The sequence below is a fragment of the Sorex araneus genome, chromosome X (assembly GCF_027595985.1).
Source record: "Sorex araneus isolate mSorAra2 chromosome X, mSorAra2.pri, whole genome shotgun sequence".
Classification (NCBI taxonomy): domain Eukaryota; kingdom Metazoa; phylum Chordata; class Mammalia; order Eulipotyphla; family Soricidae; genus Sorex; species Sorex araneus.
Genome location: NC_073313.1, coordinates 114902780 through 114930641, shown reverse-complemented (window position 1 = coordinate 114930641; position 27862 = coordinate 114902780). Strand labels below are relative to the sequence as shown.

General features: G+C 39.2%; 1 protein-coding gene across 1 annotated transcript; it reads right to left on the bottom strand.

Moving 5' to 3' along the window:
• Positions 1 to 79: 79 nt before the first annotated feature.
• On the bottom strand, positions 80 to 27731 carry LOC101544449 (kita-kyushu lung cancer antigen 1 homolog). The gene is made up of 2 exons (XM_004614496.1): positions 27648 to 27731; positions 80 to 394 (listed from the first exon to the last, which is right to left on the bottom strand). The coding sequence occupies exons 1-2, from the start codon at positions 27729 to 27731 to the stop codon at positions 80 to 82; spliced, it is 399 nt and encodes a 132-aa protein (XP_004614553.1).
• Positions 27732 to 27862: the final 131 nt, after the last annotated feature.

The window sequence follows — 27862 nt, the reverse complement described above, 5'->3', positions numbered from 1 at the left end:
TACTTGGTGCATGCCATCCCTTTTAACACAATGATTCATGAGGTATGACCATGTGATGGGATGATCACTCAAAGTGCCTTTAATGACCACTGCGATTGCTAGTACATCCTAAAACATTGTCATTGGATTCCCTCTGGTTCACCGATGAACTGTTTAAACCCTTGAGAGCTTCTAAATGTTCCACTTCAGCCAGCTTGTGTTCCAGAGTCCTGGGGTTTACCAGTGTTTGCCTCTGCATGGCTACAGAGAGTGGGGTTTTTTTAAATCTATCCCTGGAGAATTTCTTGACTGAAAGACTCTTGTCAACATTGCTCCGGTATGTATCCGAGAAAGAGGATGATCTTACTAGTGCACGAGATCTTGAAAATGCTCGCCTTGTTCCATGGTTGTTTCCCTATAACAGAAGGAAATAGCAGTTGATTAAGCTTGGAGATTTCAAAATACTACCAAACAACAAAATATTTTTGGTTACCATGCTTACTCAAGGTTGTCAAAATCAGCCAATTGTCCTTCCATAAAAATTAGAGATCGGGTCCAGAGAGATATGCCCTGGAAACCTGTTGAGTCCCTGGATCCACTAGGTTGCCCAAGCACCTTAGGGAGCAGTCCCTGAGCCAGGAGTGAGTACAGAACCTGAAGCTATCCAATAGAGCCTGGGCACAGCTCAGAGCCAGGGTTAGTGACCTCACCTCCCACAGCCCTGACAAAAAACAAAAACAAAAAACTCCACTAGAGATAGAAGATGCCGTGAAAACTGAAATGACATTGACTGAGATAGACCTATGTTCCTCTAGAAGAAAGACTGAAAATATATGAAGGAGACACTGTGCAGAAATCGCTTATCCGGGCTGATATGTCTTATTCAGTTCTGTAGGGTCAATATTTGGACTGCCTTTGAGCATGACCAGACTTTACTTGCAGCATTATGTATCACCAAGATACTCAGATTTTTCCTTTTTTTTTTGGATTGTTTGTTTTGATTTGTACACACAGAGTTGTACATGTAGCGCCCAGGAGGCCCCAAGACCCGACCTCAACCCAGTGTCCAGCGGGCAGGGACCCCCACCCCCAGGCGTTGTGGTAGACCCTGTGCTTTCTGCTTCTCCATCCAGAAACCTCATAAAGTGTGAACAGCTCTAGTGAACTGGAAAATCCCACCTCCATACAACCGTGACAGTATGAAGAAACAGCGCAAATCCCCACAGCAAGGAGAGGCTGAAGAAAAGTGTCCAGAAACCTCAGCAGGGGCTTCCCAAAAATATGATCTCTCCAATAAAGAATTCAGAGAAGAGGGGCTGGAGGAATAGCACAGTGGGTAGGGCATTTGCCTTGCACGCGGCCGACCCAGGTTTGAATCCCAGCATTCCTGAGCACCGCCAGGGGTGATTCCTGAGTGCAGAGCCAGGAGTAACCCCTGTGCACTGTGCATCTCCGGGTGTGACCCAAAAAGCCAAAAAAAAAAAAAGAATTCAGAGAGAAGAAATTCTGAGAATGTCCATCAAACTTAAAGAAATGGTGGAGCAGTCAGTGAAGAAAATACGGGAAGGAATAAGAACAGAAATAAGAAAGCTATATTCAGAAATGTCACGAATAAAACACTCTGTAGATGAAATAAAGAACACAGTGGGTGTTCTCAACACTAGAATGGCTATAGCTGAAGATAGAATTAGTGAGCTTGAATATGAGCAGCAGAATGCCCACAGGCTACAGCAAATAATTAGAAAAGACCTCAAAATAGCTCTAGGATGAATCAGAGACCTAGGGGATGATTCCAAGAGGAACAACATAAGACTCATCAGAGTTCTGGAAAGACAGGGATGCAAACCTAATGAGAAAGTCACAGTTAAAGAAATTATTGCTGAAAAGTTCCCAGAGCTGGAAAATGGAGATGTTCACATCCTAGGAGCCTGAAGACTGCCAGCTAGAAGAGACCCTAATAAATAGACTCCAAGACATATCATAGGATGATGGATGCCACGGATAGGGACACAATACTGCAAGCAGCAAGGTCAGAAAAGGAAACCACATACAAAGGAGCACCCCTTAGATTCACAGCAGGCTTATCAGAGTAAACCCTCCAAGCCAGAAGACAATGGTGGGATATAGTGAAAAACCTCAATGAAATGAATGCCTCATCAAGAATACTCTATCCGACGAAGCTCTCACTCAAACTCAAAGGGACCATGCACAATTTCATGGATAAACAACATCTCAGGAAATTCATAGACTCAAAACCAAACTTAAAAGAAGGACTAAAGGGGCTCCGTAAGAATAGAAAAACCCCTACAAACACAACAAACCCCTACAGAAGGATGGCAGGAAACTCCACGACAATAATCTCTCACAACGTCAATGGTCTAAATGTACCCATCAGAGACACAGAGTGGCAAAAAAGATTCAGAAACTGAACCCAGCATTCTGCTGCCTACGAGAAACACATCTGAATGTTCAGAGCAAGCATATACTCAAAGTCAAAGGATGGAGAACAATTCTTAAAGCATACAACTTCCTCAAAAAAGCCGAGGTGGCCATATTGGTATTGGACAACATAGATTTCAGGGTGAAAAAGTTTAGAAGGGACAGCAAAGGCCATTTCTTACTAATCAAGGGATATGTACAGCAGGAAGAACTCAGACTCCTAAACATATATGCACCTAATGAGGGACCAACAAAATACTTAAAACAACTGCTAACAGATTTTAGGGAGGACATTGCACAACACAATAGAAGTTGGAGATTTCAACAGTGCCTCATCACCTCTGGATAGATCAACAAGATCAAAACTCAGCAAGGAAATACTGGCCTCGAAGGAAGAAATAGAAGAGAGAGGGCTAATAGATCTACATAGGGCTTTGCATCCCCATAAAAAAAGATTACACATTCTTCTCCACTGCACATGGAACATTCTCCAAAATAGATCATGCGCTGGGCCACAAAGCATACCTTCATAGAAGCAGGAAGATAGAAATTGTATCAACTGAAGCACTGAAGATAGAAGTTAATGATGCACAGACACAGAGGACCAAACCATACACCTGAAAATTAAACAACTCAATGTTGAACAATGAGTGTGTCAGGGAGAAAAGCAAGGAAGAAATTAAAAGGTACCTGAAAACAAATGAAAATGAAGATACGAGCTACCAGAATCTGTGGGACACAGCTACAGCTGTGTTAAGGGGAAAATTTATAGCTCTGAAAGCATATCTCAGGAAGGAAGAAAAGGTCCACATAAGTAACCTGACCTCACAGCTCAAGACCTTAGAAAAGGACCAAAAAAAGGAGCCCAAACCAGGCAGAAGGAACGAAGTAATAAAACTCAGAGCAAAAATCAATGATATGGATACCCCAAAAACAATCTGAAAGATCGATGAATCTAAGAGCTGGTTCTTTGAGAAAATAAATAGGATTAATAAACCACTAGCAAGAATTACAAAGAAAGAGAAATAGAGAAATCTAATAAACTGAATCAGAAATGAAAGGGGGGACATCACAACAGAAACCAAAGAAATTCGAAAGATCATCAGTGACTACTTCGAAAGTCTGTACACCACGAAACAAGAGAATCTAGGAGAAATAGATAAATTCCTGGATAACTATAGCCTCCCAAGGCTGAACCAAGATCATCTGGAATACCTGAATAGACCCGTTACTATCCACGGAAATTGAAACTGTAATAAAAAGTCTCCCCAGAAACAAAAGTCCATGTCCAGTTGGATTCACTAGCAAATTTTTCCAAACATTTAAAGAGGACATATTGCCAGTTTTTTCAAGCTTTTCCAGGAAATTGAGGGAACAGAAACACTCCCAAACAGTTTCTATGAGGCACATATCACCCTAGTACCAAAAGCGAACAGAGAGACCACAAAAAAATAAAATTACAGTACAATATCTCTGATGAACACGGATGTGAAGATCCTCAACAAAATATTAGTGAACAGAATCCACCATCTCATCAAAAAGATCATACACCACGAACAAGTGGAATTCATCCCGAGGATGCGAAAATGGTTCAACATTCGGAAGTCAATCAATGTAATCTACCAAATCAACAAAAGAAAAAATAAAAGCCATATGATCATATCAATAGACGCAGAGAAAGCATTTGACAAGATCCAACACCCGTTCATGATACAAACTCTCACCAAAATGGGCATAGAAGGGAACTTCCTCAATATAGTCAGAGCCATCTACCACAAACCTATAGCAAGCATTATCCTCAATGGGGAAAAACTAAGGGCCTTCCCTCTAAGATCAGGAAAAAGGCAAGGATGCCAAATCTCACCACCTCTGTTCAATATAGTACTGAAAGTACTTGCAATAGCGATTAGGCAAGAAAAAGACATTAAGGGTATCCAGATAGGAAAGGAAGAAATCAAACTCTCACTATTCGCAGATTATATGATATTATATCTAGAGAACCCGAAAGCCTCTACCAAGAAACTCCTTGAAACAATATATGTGTATAGTAAAGTTGCAGGCTATAAAATCAATACCCAAAAGTCCATGGCTTTCCTATATGCAAATAGTGAGAGAGAAGAAAGTGATATGAAAAAATGCAACCTCGTTCACAATCATGCCTCAGAAAATCAAGTACCTCGGAATTAGCTTAACTAAGGAGGTGAAGGACCTGTACAGAGAAAATTATAAAATGCTACTTCACAAAATAAAAGAGGACACGAGGAAATGGAAGCACATCCCCTGTTCATGGATTGGGAGAATTAACATTGCCAAGATGGCAATACTTCCCAAAGCATTATACAGATTCAATGCGATCCCTATAAGGATACCCATGACATTATTCAAGGAAGTGGACCAAACACTTCTAAAATTCATATGGAATAACAAACCCTTACGAATAGCTAAAGCAGTTTTGGGGAAATAGAAGATAGGGGGCATCACCTTTCCCAACCTCAAACTCTACTACAAAGTGGTAATAATTAAAACTGCATGGTACTGGAACAAAGGCAGCTCAGTAGACCAATGGAACAGGGTAGAATATCCTTATACACACCCTCAAATATGTGATCATCTAATCCTTGATAAGGGAGCAAGAAATATAAAATAGAGCAAGGAAAGCCTCTTTAACAAATGGTGCTGGCAACATTGGACAGCTACACGCAAAAAATAGTCTCAGACTTATACCTAACAACATGCACAAAAGTCAGATCAAAATGGATCAAAGACCTCAACATTAGACCAGAATCCATAAGATACATTGAAGACAAGGTCGGCAAAACCTCTACAACATTGAAGCTACAGGTATCTTCAAAGAGGACTCGCCACTGACCAGGCAAGTGAGAACAGAGATAAACAAATTGGACTATCTTAAACTGAGAAGCTTCTGTACCTCAAAAGATACAGCAACCAGAATACAAAGACAGTCTACAAAATGGAAAAGGACATTTGCCCAATACCCATCTGATAAGGGGTTGATATCAAGGATTTATAAGGCACTGGTTGAATTCCACAAGAAGAAAAAAGTCAAACCCATCAGAAAATGGCACGGTGAAATGAACAGAAACTTTCTCAAGGAAGAAATCTGAATGGCTAAAAAACACATAAAAAATGCTCCTCATCACTAACCATCAGGGAGATGCAGATCAAAACAACAATGAGATACCATCTCATACCACTGAGACTGGCCCACATCCAAAAGGACAAAAGTGACCGGTGTTGGTGCGGATGTGGGGAGAAAGGGACTCTTCTTCACTGCTGGTTGGAATGCCGACTAGTCCAGCCCTTCTGGAAAACAGTATGGACGCTTCTCAAAAAATTAGAAATTGAGCTCCGATATGAATAGCAATACCACTTCTGGTAATATATCCTGGAGATGCAAAATACTATAGTAAAAATGATATCTGCACTTATATGTTCATTGCAGCACTGTTCACAATAGCAAGAATCTGGAAAAATCCCGAGTGCCCGAGAACTGATGACTAGTTAAAGAAAGTTTGGTACATCTACACAATGGAATACTATGCAGCTGTTAGAAAAGATGAAGTCATGAAATTCGCATATAGGTGGATCTACATAGAAAGTATCATGTTAAGTGAAGTGTTTCAGAAAGAGAGGAACAGACATAGAAAGATTGCACTCATTTGTGGAATATAAACTAACAGAATTGGAGACTAACACCCAAGAATACTGGAGATAAGTACCAGGAGGATTACTTCACAGCTTGGAAGCTGTCCTCACATGCTTGATGAAGAAGCAGTTCTGATAGAGAAGGGATCACCAAGCAAATGGTGCTTGGCGGGTCCACTAGGGATAGGAATTCTGGCTAAAAATAGACTATAGACTGAACATGATGCCTACTTAATACCTCTGTAGCAAACCACAACACCCAAAAAGAGAGAGAGCAAAAGGGAATGCCCTGCCACAGAAGCTGGGTGGGGTGAAGGGGACAGGGTGGGGGTGGTGGGAGGGATGTTAGGAACATCGGTGGTGGAAAATGGGCACTGGTGGAGAGATGAGTACTCGATCATTGTATGACTGAAACGCAAGCATGAAAATATGTAAGTCTGTAACTTTATCTCATGGTGATTCACTAATAAAAATGTTAAAAATAAAGAATTATACATGTGTCCACATACCCATGCACACATGTGTACTCATATTCATTTGCAAACACATGTGTGCATACACACATAACATGCATACACATACATATGTCCTCACCCTTACAGACACATATATGGGTATAAACGCACGCATACATAGGCACATAAACATATGCAGCACACTTACATATATAAAACCCATACACAGCAATATACTCATACTCATATACACAAGTATACACATGCTCATGCAAATACATGCACATACACATATTCAAACATAATGCATATATGCATGGCCACATATACACATACATATATGCATACATTTATACAAATATACTCATCCACATAAACACATCACAAATCTATGTGTACACAATAGACACATATGCGGGCATACATCTGTACACATACCAACTTATATGTGCACATACACATACTCCTACATGTATATATGCAATACACACTTATACACATATACACATGCATTTCCTCTTGGAGAGCAGGGCAAGCTGCTGAGAGTATCCTGCCCCGCACGGCAAAGCCTGGCAAATTGTGGCACATTCGATATGCCAAAAACAGTAGCAACAAGTCTCACAATTGAGAAGTTACTGGTGCCCGCTCGAGCAAATCGATGAACATTGGGACGACAAACAGTTTTGATTTGGGGGCCACATGCAGTGTGCTCAAGGATTACTCCTGACTATGCAACTCTCGAACCTTAGTAGGGTTCATGGAACCCTATGAGATAGAAATCGGTTGGCCACGGAAGAGCAAACACCCTACCCGCTGTATTTTCTCTCTGGGATCTCCCAAGATGCTCACATTCTGACATGCATGGCTGATGTATATACAAAATGCTCCCATAAAGATGGCTGAAATGAAAAGCGTGCTGAACAATTGTACAAGGGGTAATGCACTTTTGCTGCATGCGGTCGACCCTGATTTTTTTCCTTGGCACCACACGTGATACACTAGCTCCTCCAGCAGTAAACTCTGAGCAAAGAGCCAGAAGTAACTCCTGATTACCGCCAGGTCTGGGTCCCAAACAGAAACAAAAGTAAACAAAAGGCAGGGGAAGAAGCAGCTGACCGAATCACAGGTAGCAGTAGACACCAGATAACAAACCCAAACCCAATCAGAACAACCAGATTCTTCCACTACTGGGGACTGGAGGAGTGGTACATTCTTTTGATCTTCCCAAGTGGGTGAAAATTTTACCTTCTACCTTTGTGAGCCTGAGATATTTCTAACAGGCCACACAGCTGAAGAATATGAAGGAAGCATGAATATAAACAAGAAGGAAAGAAAGAAAGAAAGAAAGAAAGAAAGAAAGAAAGAAAGAAAGAAAGAAAGAAAGAAAGAAAGAAAGAAAGAAAGAGAAGGAAGGAAGGAAGGAAGGAAGGAAGGAAGGAAGGAAGGAAGGAAGGAAGGAAGGAAGGAAGGAAGGAAGGAAGGAAGGAAGGAAGAAAGAAAGAAAGAAAGAAAGAAAGAAGAAAAATTCTTTCAAGAAAACGAAGAATTAAATGACCTCCAATTAACTTCTTATTTTATTGTTTCTACTGTCTTAGGTACAAGCACACCCCGCCCCCTCCACACGCACACAATTCCATATATTACTCTACTATTCTCTAAATCTGCGTAGTCTTACTATGCACTCACCCAAAACTTGTTTTTGAGCCATATCACAATTAAAACGAAACAAAGGATGAGCATTAGCACCAAGAACATATGCATGGCTCCTGTTGGCTTATTCTCTTCCGCAGTCAAAAAGGCACGGTCAGCGGACAGTAGGGGAACCGGGCAGTTAGCCACCGGGACTTGAAACAGAGCTGCCCAGGATGTTTAGATCATCTTGCTGCCCCATAGAATTGGGAAGATTTTCAGAATCCAGCCAATTCAGGCACCTAAGCTGGCCACTGACTCACAATTGCTTACGCGTGGGTGGAGGGGAGGTGGGGGGCGCTTGGGTCACAATTGGATGACGCGATTTACATCAGCCGGAAATACAGCTTAAGCAATTCACTTCAATTTCACTAAATATGGATTCAGTGAGTCACAGGGATTAATGTATCTTGCAGATTAGAGAGGAGAATAAGAAACAATGAGGGTAGTTTGGGCTGTGTGCAAAGCTGAAACACGGTACAAAATAAAACACTCTAAATTTGTGGAGAAAGCATTTTTTTAATGTTCTTACGCTTGCTTTTGGGTAACAGACATGTTCATCCTTTCCTGAAACACATCGAAGTTTTTCAAATATATATTCAAAACCAAAATAGAAATGCATTGTGAAAAGTAATTGCCCAAAAAGTTTCAATCTCTGCCAGATTCCCATTGTTATTTTAGGGTTCACTCCAACACTCTACATAGTGGGACAATATTGTATATTATTGTCACTGAAACTTTTAAAAAGCAATCCCAGGGAATTTCTTCAAGAAATGTATTATCCTCTAGATATTTTTAATGCTCTGTCTGCTTTTTTTGAAACAGTAAAAACCGATTTAAATGTTAAGTCAGTAAGCTTATTTATAGCTATAAGCAAAAGCAGAAGGTAAACTAAGTAAGTGACATATTAGAAAAAGTAGAACATGGGTCCACAGACCAGAAGCTTGAGAAAAATTCCCCCCTTTCCATTTGCATCCATAAAACTATTACTTTATCTTCCTGACTTGTGGGAACTAAGTTTTTGATATTTCTGACCAAAGGAATTGTAAAACCTTTGAAAACACAATTGGACAAGTTAGGCATGTTCAAGAAATTCGGGTAAATGTATAAGACAGAACTCAACTAAAGATTTCGATCTAAATTTGAAATGGCAGAGTCATCTCCACAAGGATCCAAACTGAAAAACTACTCATTGTGTTGGGGAATAACTAGTATTCATACGGAGCAGGGGAGTAATTTCAGTTATAATTTTTAGAGCAAATATATCCCAATCATGGGTTTGAAACTTAAACTTGTACTTATTCTACAAATACTTATGTGACACTGATTAAGTATGTGAGCACTTCTATATACTAGGAATTGATCCTGAAGATAAACAAGTCTATGCTCATCTGAAAGATGCATTCCCAGTGTAGGAGCCAGATATTGCCAAATCCAAATGCACACAAAACTGAATGTAAAAGTCCTACATCAAGATGCAGGAACTTTTAAGGACGTGAGGCCCAAAGGAGAGTGAAACTGCACTGCTGTCATGCTGCATTCAGAGGACCTTTGAAGAGGAAATGAAGAGGGAGGTATCAGATAATCAAGATATATTCAACCTGGTGGGGAGATGAGACAAACCTTCCCAGGCAGACGCAATCAGATTGGTTATTCTACCAACCCTCATTTGCATGTGTGTGATATGATTGGTCAACTTCACTAGCTATTATTTACATAGGGATCAACCAACCAGATATAGATAGGCATATGTTACCTGTTACCTGATTGGTGTGTCGCCAATCAGATAGAGCAGCAACAACTAAGGGGCTGGGATGCATAACCTATGTAAGCCCAAGAGCTGCACAGAGAGCTGGAGGTTGGAGGAAAGAGGTGGAGTGGAGGAGGTTAGAGTGGAATGCGTTGGAGAGCAGCAGTGGAAAACTGCAAGTCAAAGTGTGGTGGTTGGGGTTGCTGTATCACAAGTGTAATATTACTGCAGTGCTGAAGATTACATCAAAGTGTCAGCTTGCAGAGGTGTGCCATGAGCATTAAAATAAAGAGCTGTAACACTGAAGACATCTGGTGGCCATATGTTATTCTTACACACAATCCAGAAGAACCTAAAGCTAGTCAAATCCACTGCAACAGATGGGTAATAGCCAACTCTGAGTAGGTTTTCACAAATTTGGGGATTGACATGTCAATACTGAGGTGACTTGGAAACATGAAAATGATCTCGGGGGAATTAAAGTCTTTTTTATAATAAGAAAAGTGTAAAAACTTAAGCTATTTTGCCACCATCTCACCTTCTTGACAAGAAATTTTCTAAAAAATTCTTTCTGTTGTACAGAATAAATTAAAAATGGAATTCACAACTTTAAGCAAGGAGGAAATTATAACTTTAAGAACAGAAAAAAGATAGTGGTAAAAGGCAAATGTGAAACAAAGAGGGTGAAAGTATAAGAGAGGATTGGTATGGGAAAGATAATAAATCAATACCACAACACACAAAATCACTACCTTAGATACAGAAAGTTTGATACAACCCTTAGGACAGTGACAAAATGAAAGCAAAAATTTGTAGTGTAGATATTAGATGAGAAATGAAGAAATGGATGGAATAAGTGAGAAAATAGAAAACACTTGGGAAATAAACACATATCTATGACAACCAGAAAACTAAAGATTCACAGAAGCACTAAGTCATATATATCAATATTTACAACAATATGGGTGGTCTGAATTCACAAGTCAAACATATAGAAGGTAAGATTGGAAAAACTGAAGTAGAGTGCATCTAAACTATGCAGAAAGGAATTTTGCACCAGATCTAGTGAAAAATGTAGTCTCAAATAGGAAGGACTTGAGCAAGGTGTTCCAGCCAGTAGTTTGAAGAATGGGGCAGGAATGCCTATTCTCATATTTGATCAAATATACTTCATGCCTTTATTCTAGACATATTTCCCTTCTTTTTCTTTTCTTGTTTTAGTTTTTGGGGTCACTACTGGCTCTACACAGGGTTACCTCCTGGCATTGTGCCCAGGAATCACTTTTGGCAGGACACCGGGCATTATTTGTAGTGCCAGGGATTCAGCTCAGGTCAGCCAAGTTCAGAGCAGTTGCCCTACCTGCTATACTGTTTTTCCTTCCCTTCTATTTGTCTTTCTTTATTGATACATTAGCAGCTTAATTTGCTTTATTCATATTTGCTTATTTCTGTTTCCCTTTCATTTGTCAACAGCACTGAGTCATTGGAGATACCTCTAGATATATGTACCACATATCTTACAGAAATCTACAGGAATCTTCAATGATGCCTCTAGAACCAAAATCTAGATTTTGGTACCATTTCTGTAGTATCTCTCCAGCTCATGAATCTACTTTTGTGCAATCCACAATGGCATGATTGTGGTGGGAAATGAACACTTATTCACGGTTGGTGGGACTTTTTGCATGTACAACCTTACTGAAAAACAGTGTGAACATACATTTAAAATAATAAGCAAAAAATAGATAAAATAATATGCACTTTATCTTCATTGGACCAACAATTTCACTTATCTGTATCTACTCCCACCCCCAAGAATCAAACCACTCTTTTGATAAATCGTGTACCCTCAAGAAAAGGACTTCCATTTTCAAAATAGCACTGGAATTCCTATCTGCCATAGTTACGCAAACAAAAGAAATCAAAAGGACCCAATTTGGGAAAGAAGTCAACGTGTCATGATTTGCAGATGACATAATCAGATATGTAAAAATCCTTGAGGATTCCACTGAAACAACAAACAATACTACCAGGTAGCAGGTCGCAAATCAATACACAAAAATGCATCCTATTGCTATTTGTAAACTAGGACTCGAGGAGGGAGAAATCAAAAAGACTAAGCAATTCAAAATATTGGCCAGAAATATCGAGTATGTAGGAATCGACTTAACAAAACAAGTAGAGATCTTCGGTTTGAGGACTATAAATCATTTATAAAAGACATAGAGGAAGGCCTTTGGCAATGGAAATTATTCCATGTTCAAGGATTGAATGAAGTAAATTTGTCAAAACAACAGTTAGACTCAAATCAGTATATAGATTTATATGACTCCCCATCAAATTCCCGATAGTATACTTCAGGAATTTAGATGGGCAGCCATTAATAATATAGTCACAAAACTTTCCTGAATATTCAAATACCTGCTGAAAATGATCAAGTCGTAGACATCAAGTTACCTCATTTTCAACTGTATTTCAAAATTATAACAATCAAAACAGCATGGTGCTGGATTAAGGATAGACTGTCAGACCAACGGGTTAGAACAGACAACCTAATGATGAATTATCAGATAGATGGACAGCTAGTTATAACAAAGGAACTGGGTACATGAGGTGGAATAGACTCTTCAACAAATGGTGTTTGGAAATTTTGATAGTTAAATGCTAAAGACCAAAAAAGAACTGGATTTATATCTCACACTTACTACAAAAGTCAATTCAATGTGATTCAAGGACCTACAGATGAGATCAAAACCTGCCCCCATCTCTGGTCTGTCTTATGTGCCATTCATTGATGAAGGATTGAAACATTATGGTTGGAACATGAGAACAACCTCCTATCTTAGACTGCATGCTGAAAACTTTCAAGAAGATTTTTCTAAGGGACTAGGGCATTATGGTGACTCCAGAAAAATTCTCAACCTTGTGCAACGCTCAGTATCTTTGTTTTTGGTGGATTGACCCATTGAAAGAATGCTTAATTTATCGGTTGTTAGAGCTGTGTATTAGAATGTAGGTAAAGAGCTAGGGCACTTTGACCAATTCCTTTGCATTGACTCATGGCTCTAGATTTCAAAGGCTCTTTATTTCCCCCAGGACGACAGAGTTTAACAACTTCCCCTGAAGATAAATCTACTGGATCTCAGCCAGACATTCTATGACTTCTCATTGCTCACAAACTAACTCATGCCTAGATCATGGTGACCCTCTGAGAGCAGCTGTTTCCTTGAGACAATTTGTCTCTTTTCCAATATTATCTCTTTGTCTGGGGTATCTGTCTCCTGGTACTATCTAAGACCTCTAGACCTTATCTCACCTCATGTTTTAGTGTAAAATGAGGTTGGTAGCAAAATTGGGTACTCTCTTCCCTCCTCCCATCTCTGTGATTCTCTAAAGTATTAAAGACATGTTTGAGAGCTGGAGGTTTTTGGCTACAGGAGCTGGGTTCCACGGGGCCTGGCTGCATGGCTATGGCAAGTTGTTTCATGCTCTCTTCGAGAGATTAATAATGAATTTCTGTATCATGGCCATTCATGAGATTATCTCATGCCAGCCAGAGGTGGTTTGTGTGCGTGGCTGCCACGTTACCAGAAACTGGGGGATATGGGCAGAATGTCGCCCATTCATGGTTCTGTTTATGCAAAATGACTAGAAATATTTATTTGAAATAAACTTAATATATTATTGTGATTATTTAGTGATCATCAGTAAAGGTGGAGAGAAAACTCTTTCTGTAACTTGCCTTTAAATATTTTAGATCCACGGTCTAGCCAAATGACTGAACAAGTGTATTTTTATAGGCTTAATTTAAAGGATAGTATTGTGGATAATTCAAATTAAACTTGGTTTACTGATGGTAGAAATCCTTTTTATGAAGGAAAGCATGAGGCCTGCCTGCTGGATATGCGGTAGACTCTGATCTGGCGCTGGTAGAATCTGCTTAGGTGTCCAGATTTTAGCTTGTGATTAAAATCACTCCTGAAACAATCAATCCTTTCCAACCAACTATCAGGTGAGATCTTAAAAGCTTCTTGGAAACCCTACCACGCTTCCTTGTTCTGACCACCTACTGAAGGCTGATCAATCAACACAAGGTTAGCGATCGAGGAGCATATCATAGACTTTAGAACCACAGTGAAGAGAACTTGAAATAATAGGTGAACAAACGTCAGTTCAAAATATGGATGCATTAATCGTGCCTTCAGTGGCCAAGAACTGCCTCCCCAGCCTCCCCATCAGAGGACAATAGAGGAAAAAAGAGGCAGGAGTCCACAGACTGGTCAAAATGGCCCGTTTAATGCACAGCTGTTCACATACTTATAGAACATCTGAGGGGGTTCAAGGTATAGGACTGAAAGTGGTGTGATTAACTATTTATGTTGGTAAAGCATTTCTGTGGAGGCAATTCTCTTGGGGAGATTAACTCAAAGAGACACTCTGTTTCCCAGGGATATCTATATTGCTTTTTATCTTTTCCTTTATGTGTACATGTTAAGCAATTAAATTTAGCTTCTTATTAATACTTTAAGTTATTTGGATAAACACAGGAAGAGATATAGATTCCAAAACTTAGTTCTCTGGGCTCTGAGGGAATGCAAGGCTTTTTCCATAAATCTTCAGACAAAGTCCTCAGGACAGTTTGGCTTATCCTTCCCCAAGGGGAGCTGTCTCTTAAGTCATAACAGCTTGCATGAGTACTATGCTTTTATACTTTCTAGACTGTATCATTTCGATGCCAGAGTAGTTTTGACGCTTTCCCTGGGTTTATCCCAAGTATCGTGGTGGGACCTCCCTTAGTGGAGTGTTTGGAACTATGGAAAACAAGGTCTGAGTCAAGTAATTATGACTGATGCCCAGGAGTAGATATATTTCAGAGTCAATTATCTCCTAAATTAAGAGCATGGCATTAATGGTATTTCTGTGCCTATGAATATGAAAAGTCTATAGGGTAAATAGAAAATCAAGTAATTCACTAAAATACAAAGTCCAGTTTCCAGAAAGCTATTACAAAGACAGCTGGAAATGTTCACTCTAGATAAGATTTGCATGCTAAAAGTAGAGGAACAAACATGATTACCTCTCAGTAACTGTAAGGTACCTACCATAGAGATATGCTGGGTGGGAGGGGCGGGTGGCAGGAGAGTTTGAAACAGGGAACATTGGTGGTGGAAAATGTACACTGGTGGTAACTTCCAACCATAGACCCATCCTCCTGACCCCTGTTTTCCCTGGCCTTGGATATTAGTTTCATAATGTTTTGTTTTTTTTAATCCCAGAAATAAATGCAATTATCATATATCTGTACCTCTCCTTCTGACTAATTTCAATCACCATGATATTGTCTGGGTTATCCACTTTTAGGCAAATTTCATTACCTAATTTTTCCTAATAGCTGTGGAATATTCCATTGTGTAGATGTACCATAGTTTCTTGATCCATTTGTCTGTTCTCAGGCACTTGAGATGTATCTAGATTCTGGCTATTATGAATAGTGCTTCAGTGAAGTGTAGATAGTGTCTCTGCTGTGCTTTTGTACCCCTGGTGTATATTCACAGGAGTCATATTGCTGGGTCAAATGAATGTTAAGTTTTTAGTTTTTTGAATAATGATCACGTTGTTTTCCTAAAAGGCTGGACAAATCGGCATTCCTACCAGCAATGGATGAGGGTCCTTTTCTTTCCACATCCATGCCAGCACTGATTGTTCTTGTTCATTTGGATGTGTGCCATATTGTGTCATATTATGTTTTTTAAACAATACCATAAATAACTACAATAATTCTATGTCCATTCCTCTTTTTCTGACTCATTTCACTCAACATGATACTCTCCATGTCCATTCATTTATAAGCGAAATTCATGGCATCATTTTCCTAACAGCTGTATAGTATTCCATTATATAGATGTAAAAATGTTTTTATAACCAGTCATCTGTTCTCGGGCACTCAGGTTTTTTCCAGATTCTGGCTATTGTGAATAGTGATGGAATGAACATAGACATGCAGATGGCATTTCTCTGTGTGTTTATGAGCCCCCAGGGAATATTCCCAGAAGTGGTATTGCTAGGTTTTATAGAAGCTCAATTTTTAGTCTTTTGAGAAATACCCATATTGTTCTCCAAAAAAGGACAGACCAGTTAGCATTCCTACCACCAATGGAGGAGAATCCCTTTCTTCCTGCATCCATGCCAGCACTTGCTGCTTTGTTCCTTTCAATGTTTGCCAGTCTTTGTGGTGTGAGATGATATCTCATTGTTGCTTTTGGCATCTCCCTGATGATTAAAGATTTAGAGCATTTTTTCATGTGCCTCTGAACAATTTTATTTCTTCTTTGAGGAATTTTCTCTTTATTTCGTCTCCTGATTTTTGATGGGATTGGATGTTTTTTTCTTGTAAAGTTCTACCAGTGTCTTATATATATTGGATTTTAATACTTATCTGATAGGTATTAGATAAATAACTTTTTTCTGATTCTTGGGCTCTATTTGTATCTTGGTCAATGTTTTTTGAGGTGCAGAAGCTTCTTAGTTTAATGTAGTTTCAATTATTTATCTTTGCTTCCACTTGCTTGGTCAGTGATCTTTGAAGATGTCTTTAGCTGCAATATCATGGAAAGTTCTACCCACATTTCCCTCCATGTGGCTTACAAATTCAGATCCGATATTGAGATCTTTATTCCATTTTTATCTGAATTTGGTGACTGGTATTAGAAAGAGCTCTGAGTTTATTTTTTAAACATGTTTGCTTCACAGTCTTCCCAGCACCACATGTTGAAGAGGCTTTCCTTGCTCCATTTAATATTTTTGGTTCCTTTTATCAAAGATAATAATATTTATATCAATAGACACAGAGAGAGCATCTGACAAGATACAGGAGCAGTTTATGATGAAAACTCTCAGCAAAATGGGCACTGAAGGAACTTTCCTCAATATAGTCTAAGTCTTCTAACACAAGCCCACATAAATCAACCTTCTTGATGGGAAGAAACTAAAAGTCTTCCCTCTAAGATCGGGGACAAGGCAAGGTTGCCCACTCTCAACGCTCCTATTCAATATAGTATTGGAAGTTCTTACCATAGCAGTTAGGCAAGAAAAAGATATCAAGGGCATACAGATAAGAAAGGAAGAGGCTAATCTATTGCTATTTGCAGGTGATATGATACTATACTTAGAAAAAGTATAAAGACTCTAAAAATTTTTTCCTAGAAATAATAGGTTGGTATAGTAAGGTGTCAGGCTATAAAATCAATACCCAAATGTCTAGGTTTTCCTATATACAAATAATGAAAGAGAAGAAAGAAATATTTTTGAAAAACATTCACGTTCACAATAGTGACTCAGAAAATCAAGTACGTAGGAATCAGCTTAAATAAAGAGGTAAAGGACCCATACAAAGAAAATTGCAAAAGACTACTTCAAGAAATAAAAGAGGACACACGGAAATGGAGACACATCCCCTGTTCATGGACAGGGAGGATTAACATTATCAAAATGGTAATACTCTCCAAAGCACTATACAGATTTAATGTGGTCCCTATCAGGACACCCATGACATTTTTCAAAGAAATAGACAAAACACTCCTGAAATTCATATGGAACAATAACCCCAACAAATAGCTAAAACAATCCTTGGGATAAAGAAGATGGGTGGCATCACTTTCCCAACTTCAAACTGTACTACAAAGCAGTAGTAATTAAAACAGTATGGTATTGGACTAAAAACATACCTGCAGACCAATGTAAAAGAGTGGAATATTCTGTCACAGACTCTCAAATATATGATCACTTAATCTTTGATAAAGGAGCAAGAAATGTGGAGTGGAACAAGAAAAGTCTCTTAAACAAGTTGTGCTGGGAAAACTGGATAGCTACTTGCATAAAAATGAACTCTGACCTCTGTCTAAGGCCAGACACAAAAGTCAGATCAAAGTGGATTAAAGACCTCAATATCAGACCTGAATCCATAAGGTCCATGGAGAAAAATGTAGGCAGAACTCTCCTTGATATTGAAGCTAAAATGATCTTTAAGGATGAAATACCACTGAACGAGCAAGTGGAAACAAACATAAACAAATGGGACTTCATTAAACTAATAAACTTCTGAACCTCAAAGAAAACAGTGACAAAAATACAAAGGAAGCCCATGGAATAGGAAATAATATTTACCCAATACCCATATGATAAGGGGTTAATATCCAGGATATACAAGACATTGGTAGAATTGTACAAGAAAAAACCTCCAACCCCGTCAAAAAATGGGGAGAAGAAATGAACAGAAACTTCCTTAAGGAACAAATTCGAATGGCCAAAAGACACGGAAAAAAATATTCGATAGCACTAATCATCGGGTAGATGCAAATCAAAGCAACAGTGAGATATCCTCTCACACCACAGAGACTGGCACACACCTAAAAGAACAAGAACAACCAGTGCTGATGCAGATGTGGGGAGAAAGGGACTCACTTTCATTATAGGTGGGAATTCTGACTGGTCAGCCTTTTTGGAAAAAATTATGGGCATTCCTTCAAAAACTAGAAATTGAGCTACCATATGACCCTGCAATACCACTTCTGGGAATATTTCTCGAGGGCGCAAAAATAAGCTCAGTAGAAATGATATCTGTACCTGTATGTTCATTGCAGCACTGTTCACAATAACCAGAATCTGGAAACAATCTGAGTGCCCAAGAACAGACAGCTGATTAATGGAACACAATAGTATGTCTACACAATGGAATACTATGCAGCTGTTAGGAAAGATACATGAAATTTTCTTATAAGTGGATGGTCATGGAGAGTATCATGCTAAGTGAAATGAGTGAGAAAGAGAGGGACAGGCATAGAATAACTGCATGCATTTGTGGAATATAAAATAATATAATATGAAATTGATACCCAAGGACAGTAGGGACAGGGACAGGAATATTGTTCCATGGTTGGAAGCCTGCCTCATGAGTTCCAGGAGAAGTCAGGTGGAATAGAGAAGGGATCATTAAACCAATAATGGTTGGAGGGATCGTTTGGGGTGGGAGGTGTGTGCTAAAAGTAGATAAAGGACCAAACGTGATAGCTTCTCAGAACCTGTATTGCAAACTATGATGCCACAAAGTAAAGAGAGAGTGTGGGGAAAATTGTTTGTCATAGATGCAGGAGGAGGGGTTGGTTGGGGTGAGGACACTGGGAACATTGGTGGTGGAAAATGTGCACTGGTGGAGGGATGGGTGTTCAATCATTTTATGACTGAAACTCAAACTTGAAAGCTTTGTCACCTATCTCACAGTGATCCAATTTAAAAAAAGATTAATCATTAATGTGTGGGTCGATTCCACTGATCTGTGGATATGTCTTTATTCCAATACAGAGCTTTTTAAATTACTATCGTTTTGTAGTATACTTTGAAGTCTGGGAAGATTTTGCCTTCCATCATCTTTTCCCCAAGAATTGTGTTATATATGCACTGGTGAAGGGATGGTGAAGGGATGGGTGTTCAAGCATTGTGTAACTGAGACTTAAGCCTGAAAGCTTTGTAACTTTCCACATGGTGATTCAATAAAAAAATAAATTAAAAACAAAGAATTATTTGAATATTATATTCATTTCTTTGAGAAATGCCCTGGATATTATTATAGGGACCACATTGAATCTGTAGAATGCTTTATGGAGCATTCGTAATTTGATAATTTTTAATCTTCATAATCCATTAGGAGGGGATGTTTCCATGTTATCATGTCCTCTTTTATTTCTTCCAGTGGTGTTTTGTAGTTTTATTTATGTACTTTCTTCACCTCTTTAGTTAAACTGATTCTGAGGTACTTGGTTTTCTGAAGCACAATTGACTCTGGGACTATGTTCTCTAATATCTCTCTACTCTCTTTAATTATTTGTATATAAGAAATCCATGAACCTTTGAGTATTGATTGCAACCTGCCACTTTGCTATACAAATCTATTGTTTCTAGGAGCTTTTTAGTATTCTTTTGGATTTTCTAAGTATATTATCATGTCATTTTAAAATAGTGAAAGCTTGACTTCTTCCTTACCTATATGTATGCCCTTGATATGTTTTTCCTGAATAATCGCTGTTGCAAGTATTTTTAGTACTTAATTGAATAAGAGTGGCAAGAGTGGTCAATCTTGTCTTGTGCCTGGTCTTAGCAGGAAAGTCTTTATTTTTCCCCATTAAGAATAGTGCTTGTTGCAAACTTGTACTAGATGGCTTTGGCTATAACAAAGTTGCTTCCGTCAACTCCCATTTTGTTGAGAGTTTTTATCATGAGTATCACTTGTATCACTTGTAGTCCCTATTGCAACAATGTTGCAATTTTACCGGAGAGTCAGAGGCACTTTACTCGCAGAAGAAATATACATTTTTTGGGGAGGATCACAGGACTGCCTCCGGAGGTTTTGTGTTATGGCCTGCCCGAGAGCAGCCTGTTCAACCTCCTTTTATTTATTAAATTAACATACAAAACAATCATATTCAGCCACATAGGCGAATATGCAAATCAACCAACGGAAACAGTAACTGCCATTTAAAGTTACAGTAACCAAAACATAAACCGTTTACATCCAGGCCTAGCTAGACCTGAGATTATGGGATGTTGTATACCAACAGTCCCATTGATCTTCGATTTGCTTGAGCGGGCGCCAGTAACGTCTCCATTTGTCCCTGTTGCGTGCTAATGCAGCCCAATGATATCTGGTTGCTCCAGGAACAGGAAGAGCCTCAAATCGTTTATTCAGGGATTTGACAAAGAAATCTGACTATCTAGTTGGTGGGCAGCCACGAGGTCTTCTGACGTCCCGTAGAATCCAGACAGTAACAGTTCTAGTCCAGCGGTCGTCTCTGAATCGCATTACATGACCGGCCCATCTGATTTTTGATGCCTTGGCAAACGAGACAGCATCCCTGATTCTTGACCATCGACAGAGGTCAGAACTCCGGATTCCTTCACTCACTTGAGTGAGACATGATATTCTCAGCATAGCTCTTTCGATTCCTCTTTGGGGTACCCTAATAGCGTTCTCATCCTGCTTTCGTGGGGCCCTGGTGTCTGAGGCATATGTTAGTGGATGAAGAATGGTGGAATCGAAAAGATGTGCCCGGAGTTGGAGGTTCTTCATTCTCTTAACCACCTCTTCGATGCTCTTGAATGCATTCCACGCTGCTCTCTTCTTCCTGCGCAGTTCTGGCACCAAGTCTCTCATGCTGATTTCTCGACGCAGGTACACATAGCTGCTGCATTCGGAGATGTTCGTTCCATTGAGAGCAAATGGAGCTTCAGGGACCAGTTATCATGAGTACTGGGTCTTTTTCTGCATATGATAGATATCAATCATATCTATTGATATAATCATATGCTTTTTATCTTTTACCTTTTCTTTTTATTTATTTGGTGTATTATATTGATTGCCTTGAGAATATTAAAGCATCCTTGCATCCCCAGGATGAATCCTATATGGTCATGGTTTATGAATTTTTTTGATGAGTTGTTAGATTCTATTTGCCAGTGTTTTGTTGAGGATTTTTACATCTGTGTTCATCAGGATTATCGGACTACTAATTTCTTTTTTATTTCCTAATGTCTCTGTCTGCTTTGAATATCAGGATATTTACCTCATAGAAAACATTGGGGAATTTTTCTGTTTCTTTGATTTACTATAAAAGCTTGAAAGGAATTGGCAGTATATTTTCTTTAAACGTTTGAAAGGCTTCACTATTGAATCCTTCTGGGCCTGCATTTTTGTTTGGGGACGATTTTTGATTGTCATTTCATATTTCTTGATAATAATAAGTCTGTTCATGTATTCAAAATATTATTGATTTTGCCTTGAGAGGTCATAGGAATCAAGGAATTTATTCCTTTTTTCAAGGTTCTCTTGATTCATGGAGCAAAGATTTTCAAAGTAGTCTTTGATTATCCTGTGGATTTCTGTAGTCTCTGTTGTGATGTCCCCCTTTTCATTTATTTTTGTTTATTAGGATTGTTCTCTGTTTCTTTGTGAGTCTTGCTAAGTGGTTTATTGATTTTTCTTAAAGAATCAGATCTTGATTTTGTTGATAATTTGGATTTTTTTTTAAAATTCTGACTCATTGATTTCTGCTCTAAGTTCTATTACTTCCTTTATCTTGCCTTGCTTGGGCACCTTTTGATGGTCATTTTCCAAGATCTTAAGCTGTGAGCTTAAGTTTTTATGTGGACCCTTCCTTCCCTCCTTTTTTCCTTCCTTCCTCGCTTCCTTCCTTCCTTCCTTCCTTCCTTCCTTCCTTCCTTCCTTCCTTCCTTCCTTCCTTCCTTCCTTCCTTCCTTATGAATGCTTGCAGTTCTATAAACTTTCTTCTTAACTTGTTTTTGCCGTGTCCCACAAATTCTGGTAGCTCATGTCTTCATTCACATTTATTTATTTCCAGGAATCTTTCAATTTACTCTTTGATTTCCTCTCCTAAACCACTGGTTGTTCAGTAGAAAGCTGTTTAGTTTTTAAGTATTTGATTTGATTCTCAATTTCTGTGTGATTCACTAGGTCTGCAAAGATAGTTGATTCCATTTCTATCCTCTTAATTGTATGGAGGTATGTTTTGTGGCTCAGCATGTGGTCTACCTTGGAGAATGTCCCATGTGCACTGGAGAAAAATGTTTATTCAGCTTTTGGGGAATGAGAATTCCTATATGTATATCTACTAACACCTTCACTTCCATTTCATCCCTCAAATAAAGTATTTCCTTGCTTAGTGTTAGTTTGATTGATCTATCAATACATGCCAATGCAGTGTTCAAATCTCTGACTACTATTGTGTTGCCATAGTTGTCTTCAAGTCTATTAGCAGTAGTTTGTTTATTCCTTATTCAGTGCATATACATTAAGGAGTGTGAGTTCTTCCTGATGTATTCATCAAGAAATGATATTTACTTAAAGAAATAACATTCACAGTATTTTATAACGTTCTTCATACTGAATTCTGTATAATCTGATACTAGTACGGTCACCCTGGCTTTGGGGCAGGGGAATTGTTTGCTTGTAGAATTGTTTTCCAGACTTTAACTTTGAGTCTGTGTTTGCTCTGACTGATCAGATGTGTTTCTTGCAGGCAACAGAAAGATGGGCTCAATTTTCTAATCCATCTGGCCACACTGTGTCTCTTAATTGGTTTTTCTTAACCCATTGATATTGAGAGAGATTATTATTATGGGCTTTTGCCCCACCTTTCTGCAGGAGTTTGAGGGGCTTATCTTGTCTTAAACTAGCTCATTTAGTTCTTGTTACAATGGTTTTGAGTCTATTAATTCTTCTTAAATTCATCCAAACACTCTTTTTCATCTTCTGTTTTATTTTAAGGCTCTTTTCCATCTTCTGCTATTCTCTGGAGATTCTCTCCACCTTATCTTGGAGCTCACTGATTCTGTCCTTAGCAGCTTTTACTCTCCTGCTGAGACCTTACAGTGAATTTTTCACTAACCTACCAGGTTTTTCAGATGTCATTTCTCTTTGTATTTTTATTTGTATTTTCCTCATTTCTGTTCTCATGTCCGCTTGTATTTTTTGGTGATTCATTTCATTGTTTCTTTGAGCTCTTTATGTATTTTTAACAGCTCCGTTCTAAATTCATAGTTTATATATCTCATTATTACTGGTTGGGTCTTCTGGGCTAGCATCTTCACTCACTTAGCCGGCTGGACTTTTGCGTTTTTTTACCACTGTGAACTTTGCACTTTGGATTCTTGAGCTGCTCAACGTTGCTTTTGTATTTTTTTGGAGGGCAGATTCTGGGTTGAAGAATCAACATCAGGAAATTCCCTGGTTCACAAGTAGCAGAAAGAATTCTGATTTCCTTTTCTAGTCTAGTTACTGCAGATAGGACTTCCAGTTGTATGTTGAACAATAGTGAAGAACATGGAAGTCTTTCTTTAAGAAAACAAAAAAGTTTTTATCAACATAGTAGTTTTGAACCTTGGGGTAGAAGTTGGTAAGTGAAAGTGCTGATCATATGAAGCTGAAGTCTATATTTCTTAAATAGGTTTTCATTCTGCTTTACAGGAATATTGAACCAGTGAACAGTCCCACCAGCATTGGATAAAAGTTCCATATCCCCCACATCACTAGACAAAACTAAATTAATGGACTGTAGAGATAGTAAAACAGATCAACCTGGGTTCAGTCCCAGACACTTCATACATCCCCCCGAGTTCTGCCAGAAGTGGACACTGAGTGCAGAGACAGTAGTAAGGCATGATCACAGCTGAGTATAGCCCGAAAGCTGAACCCTTAAACTATATTGAGGAAAACAGGCATAACCTTTTGTAACATTGAATCTACAGGCATCTTCAAGGGCACAATGCCACTGGCAAAATAGATGAAGGAAAAGTAAACACATGGAATTACATTAGATTAAGAAGATCCTGTATCACACAAACGCACACACAAAGAATAACTAGAAAGTGCTAATGAGATATTATTGAGAGTACAGTGGGGCTACCTTGCACATGGCTGACCAGAGTTCAATTTCTGGCACCCCACATGGTTCCCATAATTCTTTCAGGATTCATTCCTGAACATAGAGATAGGAGTGATCCTTGAGCACAACAAGATATGATCCTCACTCCAAAAATTAAAATAAAAGAATAAAAGATGACTAAAATAATGACATTCACAAAATATTTGAAAGCTCACCTGAGAAAGAGATAATATCTAAGATAATATCTATATTATATTATATTGTAATATCTTCATCACTTGTCATCCTGTAAATCTTGGATTTGCTTGAGCGGGAGCCAGTAACGTCTCCATTCATCGCTGTCACATGCTAGGGTAGCCCAATGGTATCTGCTCACTCCAGGAACATGAAGAGCTTCAAACCATTCATTCAGGGTTTTGACGAAGAAGTTTCACCATCTTATAGGTGGGTGGCCACGCAGTCTTTTGACATCTTGTGGAATCCAGTCGGTAACAGCTCTAGTCCAGTGTTCATCTCTAAATTGCATTACTAGTCCAGCCCATCTGGTTTTTGATGCCTTGGCAAATGAGATAGCATCCCTGATTCTTGACCGTCAATGGAGGTTGGAACCCCGGATTCCTTCTCTTACTTGAATGAAAAGTGATTCTCCAAGTATAGCTCTTTCGATTCCTCTCTGGGATACCTGAATAGCATTCTCTTCCTGTTTGCGTAAGGCCCAGGTCTCTGAGGCATATGTTAGTGCAGGAAGAATGGTGGAGTTGAAAAGATGTGCCTGGAACCAGAGGTTCTTCGTTCTCTTAACTACTCCTTCAACGCTCTTGAAGGCGTTCCACGCTGCTCTCTATCTCCTGCGCAGTTCTGGAGCTAAGTCATTCCTCATGTTGAGTTCTCAACCCAGGTACATATGGCTGCTGCATTTGGAGATGTTCGTTTCATTGAGAACAAATGGATTGTCAGGGACTAGTTTGTTTTTCATGAACATTGTTTTGCTGAGATTCAGCTGCAGTCCGACCTCTACATACTTGCAATTGAAGTTGGCCAACATTTGTGCCGCTTGGCTAATGTTTGGCGTTATGAGAACGACGTCATCAGGGAAGTGGAGATGGTGTAGTTGCTGACCGTCTGGCTTCACTCCCATTCCTTCCCATTCAAGTCGTTGCATGATGTTCTTGAGGGTGGCACTGAAGAGTTTTACTGAAATGGTATCACCCTGCCGAACCCTTCTCTTTACGTCAATGATGACTTCCGTGTAGAATGGTGATATTTTGGTGGTGAATCCATAATACAGCTTGCAGAAGGTGTTGATGTAATGAGTTTTAATGCTCTGTTTGCCTAGGTCTTCGATGACTGCTTCAGTCTCAATAGAATCAAAGGCCTTATTTAAATCGATGAACGTTAGACGGAGCGGCATCTTGAACTCTCGAGAAACTTCAATGAGCTTGGCCACTGTGTGGATATGGTCGACCATGCTGAATCCTTTTCAGAACCTGGATTGCTTACATAGTTGTCCTATGTCTAGTGTTCTCCCTATTCTATTCAGGATGACTCAATTGAACAACTTGTAGACGAAGGACAACGGACCGATTGGGCGATAGTTGCCGATGTCGTGGATTGGGCGATAGTTGCTGATGTCGTGGATGTCTCCCTCTTGTACAACAGGACAGTCCTGCTCATTTTCAATTGGGATGGAACCTTGCATTCTGACAGGTAGTGTGTTAAGAGCTGAGCCAGTGTATTGATGAGTACTGGCTTCTTCAGGTGTTCGGGTCTGACCATGTCTGGACTGGGTGCTGTACGCGTCTTTACTGACAAAATGGTATGTTGGATTTTGGAAGGGAGGACATTGGGAATGACATATCCATCCTGTGGAATTTGGTATATGGGCAGGTGGACATGGCTTTCAAAGAGATCGAAGTAGAAGTCGTGAATAATCCTCTCCATTGTCTTTCTGGAAGATGCGATAGATCCATCAGGACGTCTGAGGGCAGTTATCTTGGTCTTGTAGTTGGCGAAGGATAGGGGAGCATTGCAAATACTTTTCCCGGCTTCTGCCGCATTGGCCAACACTGCTGCTCTTCTCTCTTGGAGGTCTTCCTTTATCGCATCTCTACACAGCTTTGTGAGCTCGGACGTTAGCTTGTGGTTGCCTGAGGCTCACGCCAAAACAAGTTGACCAATGAGATCGAAAATTTCTGAAGACAGGCATCTGTTTGTGGCTTTCTCACTCTCAGCATTCTTTGCACAGTCATGGAGGTGCTGATACAGTCAATCGTATTCCCCGTCAATGTTGTCAAGGGCGGCATCTTCCCACGTTGCTGCAATAGTGCCAAAGAGCTCCCAGTTGGTCATCATTCTGGGAGTTGCCTTCTTAGACTTAAATTTTGCAGACCTTTTCCCCTGCTCTGTGAAGTAGAATTTTGCACAAAGAAGACCGTGGTCCGATCATGTTTAGAATTTTGGGACAACAGTGACATTGGTCAGGCAAAACCTTTGATTGAATATGATGTGGTCAATTTCATCGTGGAAATGCCCACCGGGACACTCCCATGTCCAGCGTTTAGATTTGGCCTTCTGAAACTGTGAGTTACCATGGATGGTCTACACCCCCCCCAAAGAAATAAAAATTAAAGTATAAAAGTAAAAATAAAATAGTGTTTTTGGTGTATGCTTGTATTGATTCATCATAATTTGCATATATTAATTCTTTTATTTATCCCCTTTTATGTTTTTTGTCTTTTTCCTATTGTTTTTGTTATTGTATTTCAAATTACCACCTTGCTCAAGTTTCTGTTTTTTATTATATTATTTAGAGTATTACTATTTCTTACTTATGTTTAAATGAGTTCCTTTCAAAATTTGTCAAGAAGATCTTCTGTTGACAAAAATCTATTAGATTTAAAATTTTTCTTCTTGTGAAAAATATTTAATTTTCCTGAGGTTCTTCTCATGTTTTATCACTAAAACTTCACAAGCCCATCACCAAATCTGTTATCGTCAGTCCACAGTTGGTGATTACTCATCTGTTGCAGTAGTTTTTACTAGCTTCAGGTTCTAGTGGACTGTGTGTAAGAATAGCATGTGGCTACCAAATGTTTTCAATGTTACTGTTTTTTATTTCATTGCTAACATAAGCACACCTCTGTAGGATGCCTCTTTAATGTAATCTTCAGCTCGTCAGTAAGAGTAGCCTGTGTGACACTGCAACCTCTACTACCATACCTTAACGCCTGCTCTCCAACTGACAATCTCCAAACTCTTCCATTCTAATCTCATCCACTGCAACTTCTCTCCTGTAGCCCCCATCTCTCCATAGAGCGATTTGGGCTTGTATAGGCTATGTATCCCTGCCCCTTAGTTGTCTCAACTCTATTTTGCTGGCTATGCATCAATCAATTACATATGCCACTTCAAGTTGGTTAATCCCTATGTAAATG

Excerpts from the sequence above, each read along its gene's own strand:
- LOC101544449 (XM_004614496.1), bottom strand. The coding sequence starts at position 27,731 with ATGGGGGCTACAGGAGAGAAGTTGCAGTGGATGAGATTAGAATGGAAG. Across the intron at positions 395-27,647 it reads GTTGGAGAGCAGGCGTTAAG|GGAAACAACCATGGAACAAG; the intron begins GTATGGTAGTAG and ends CTTCTGTTATAG.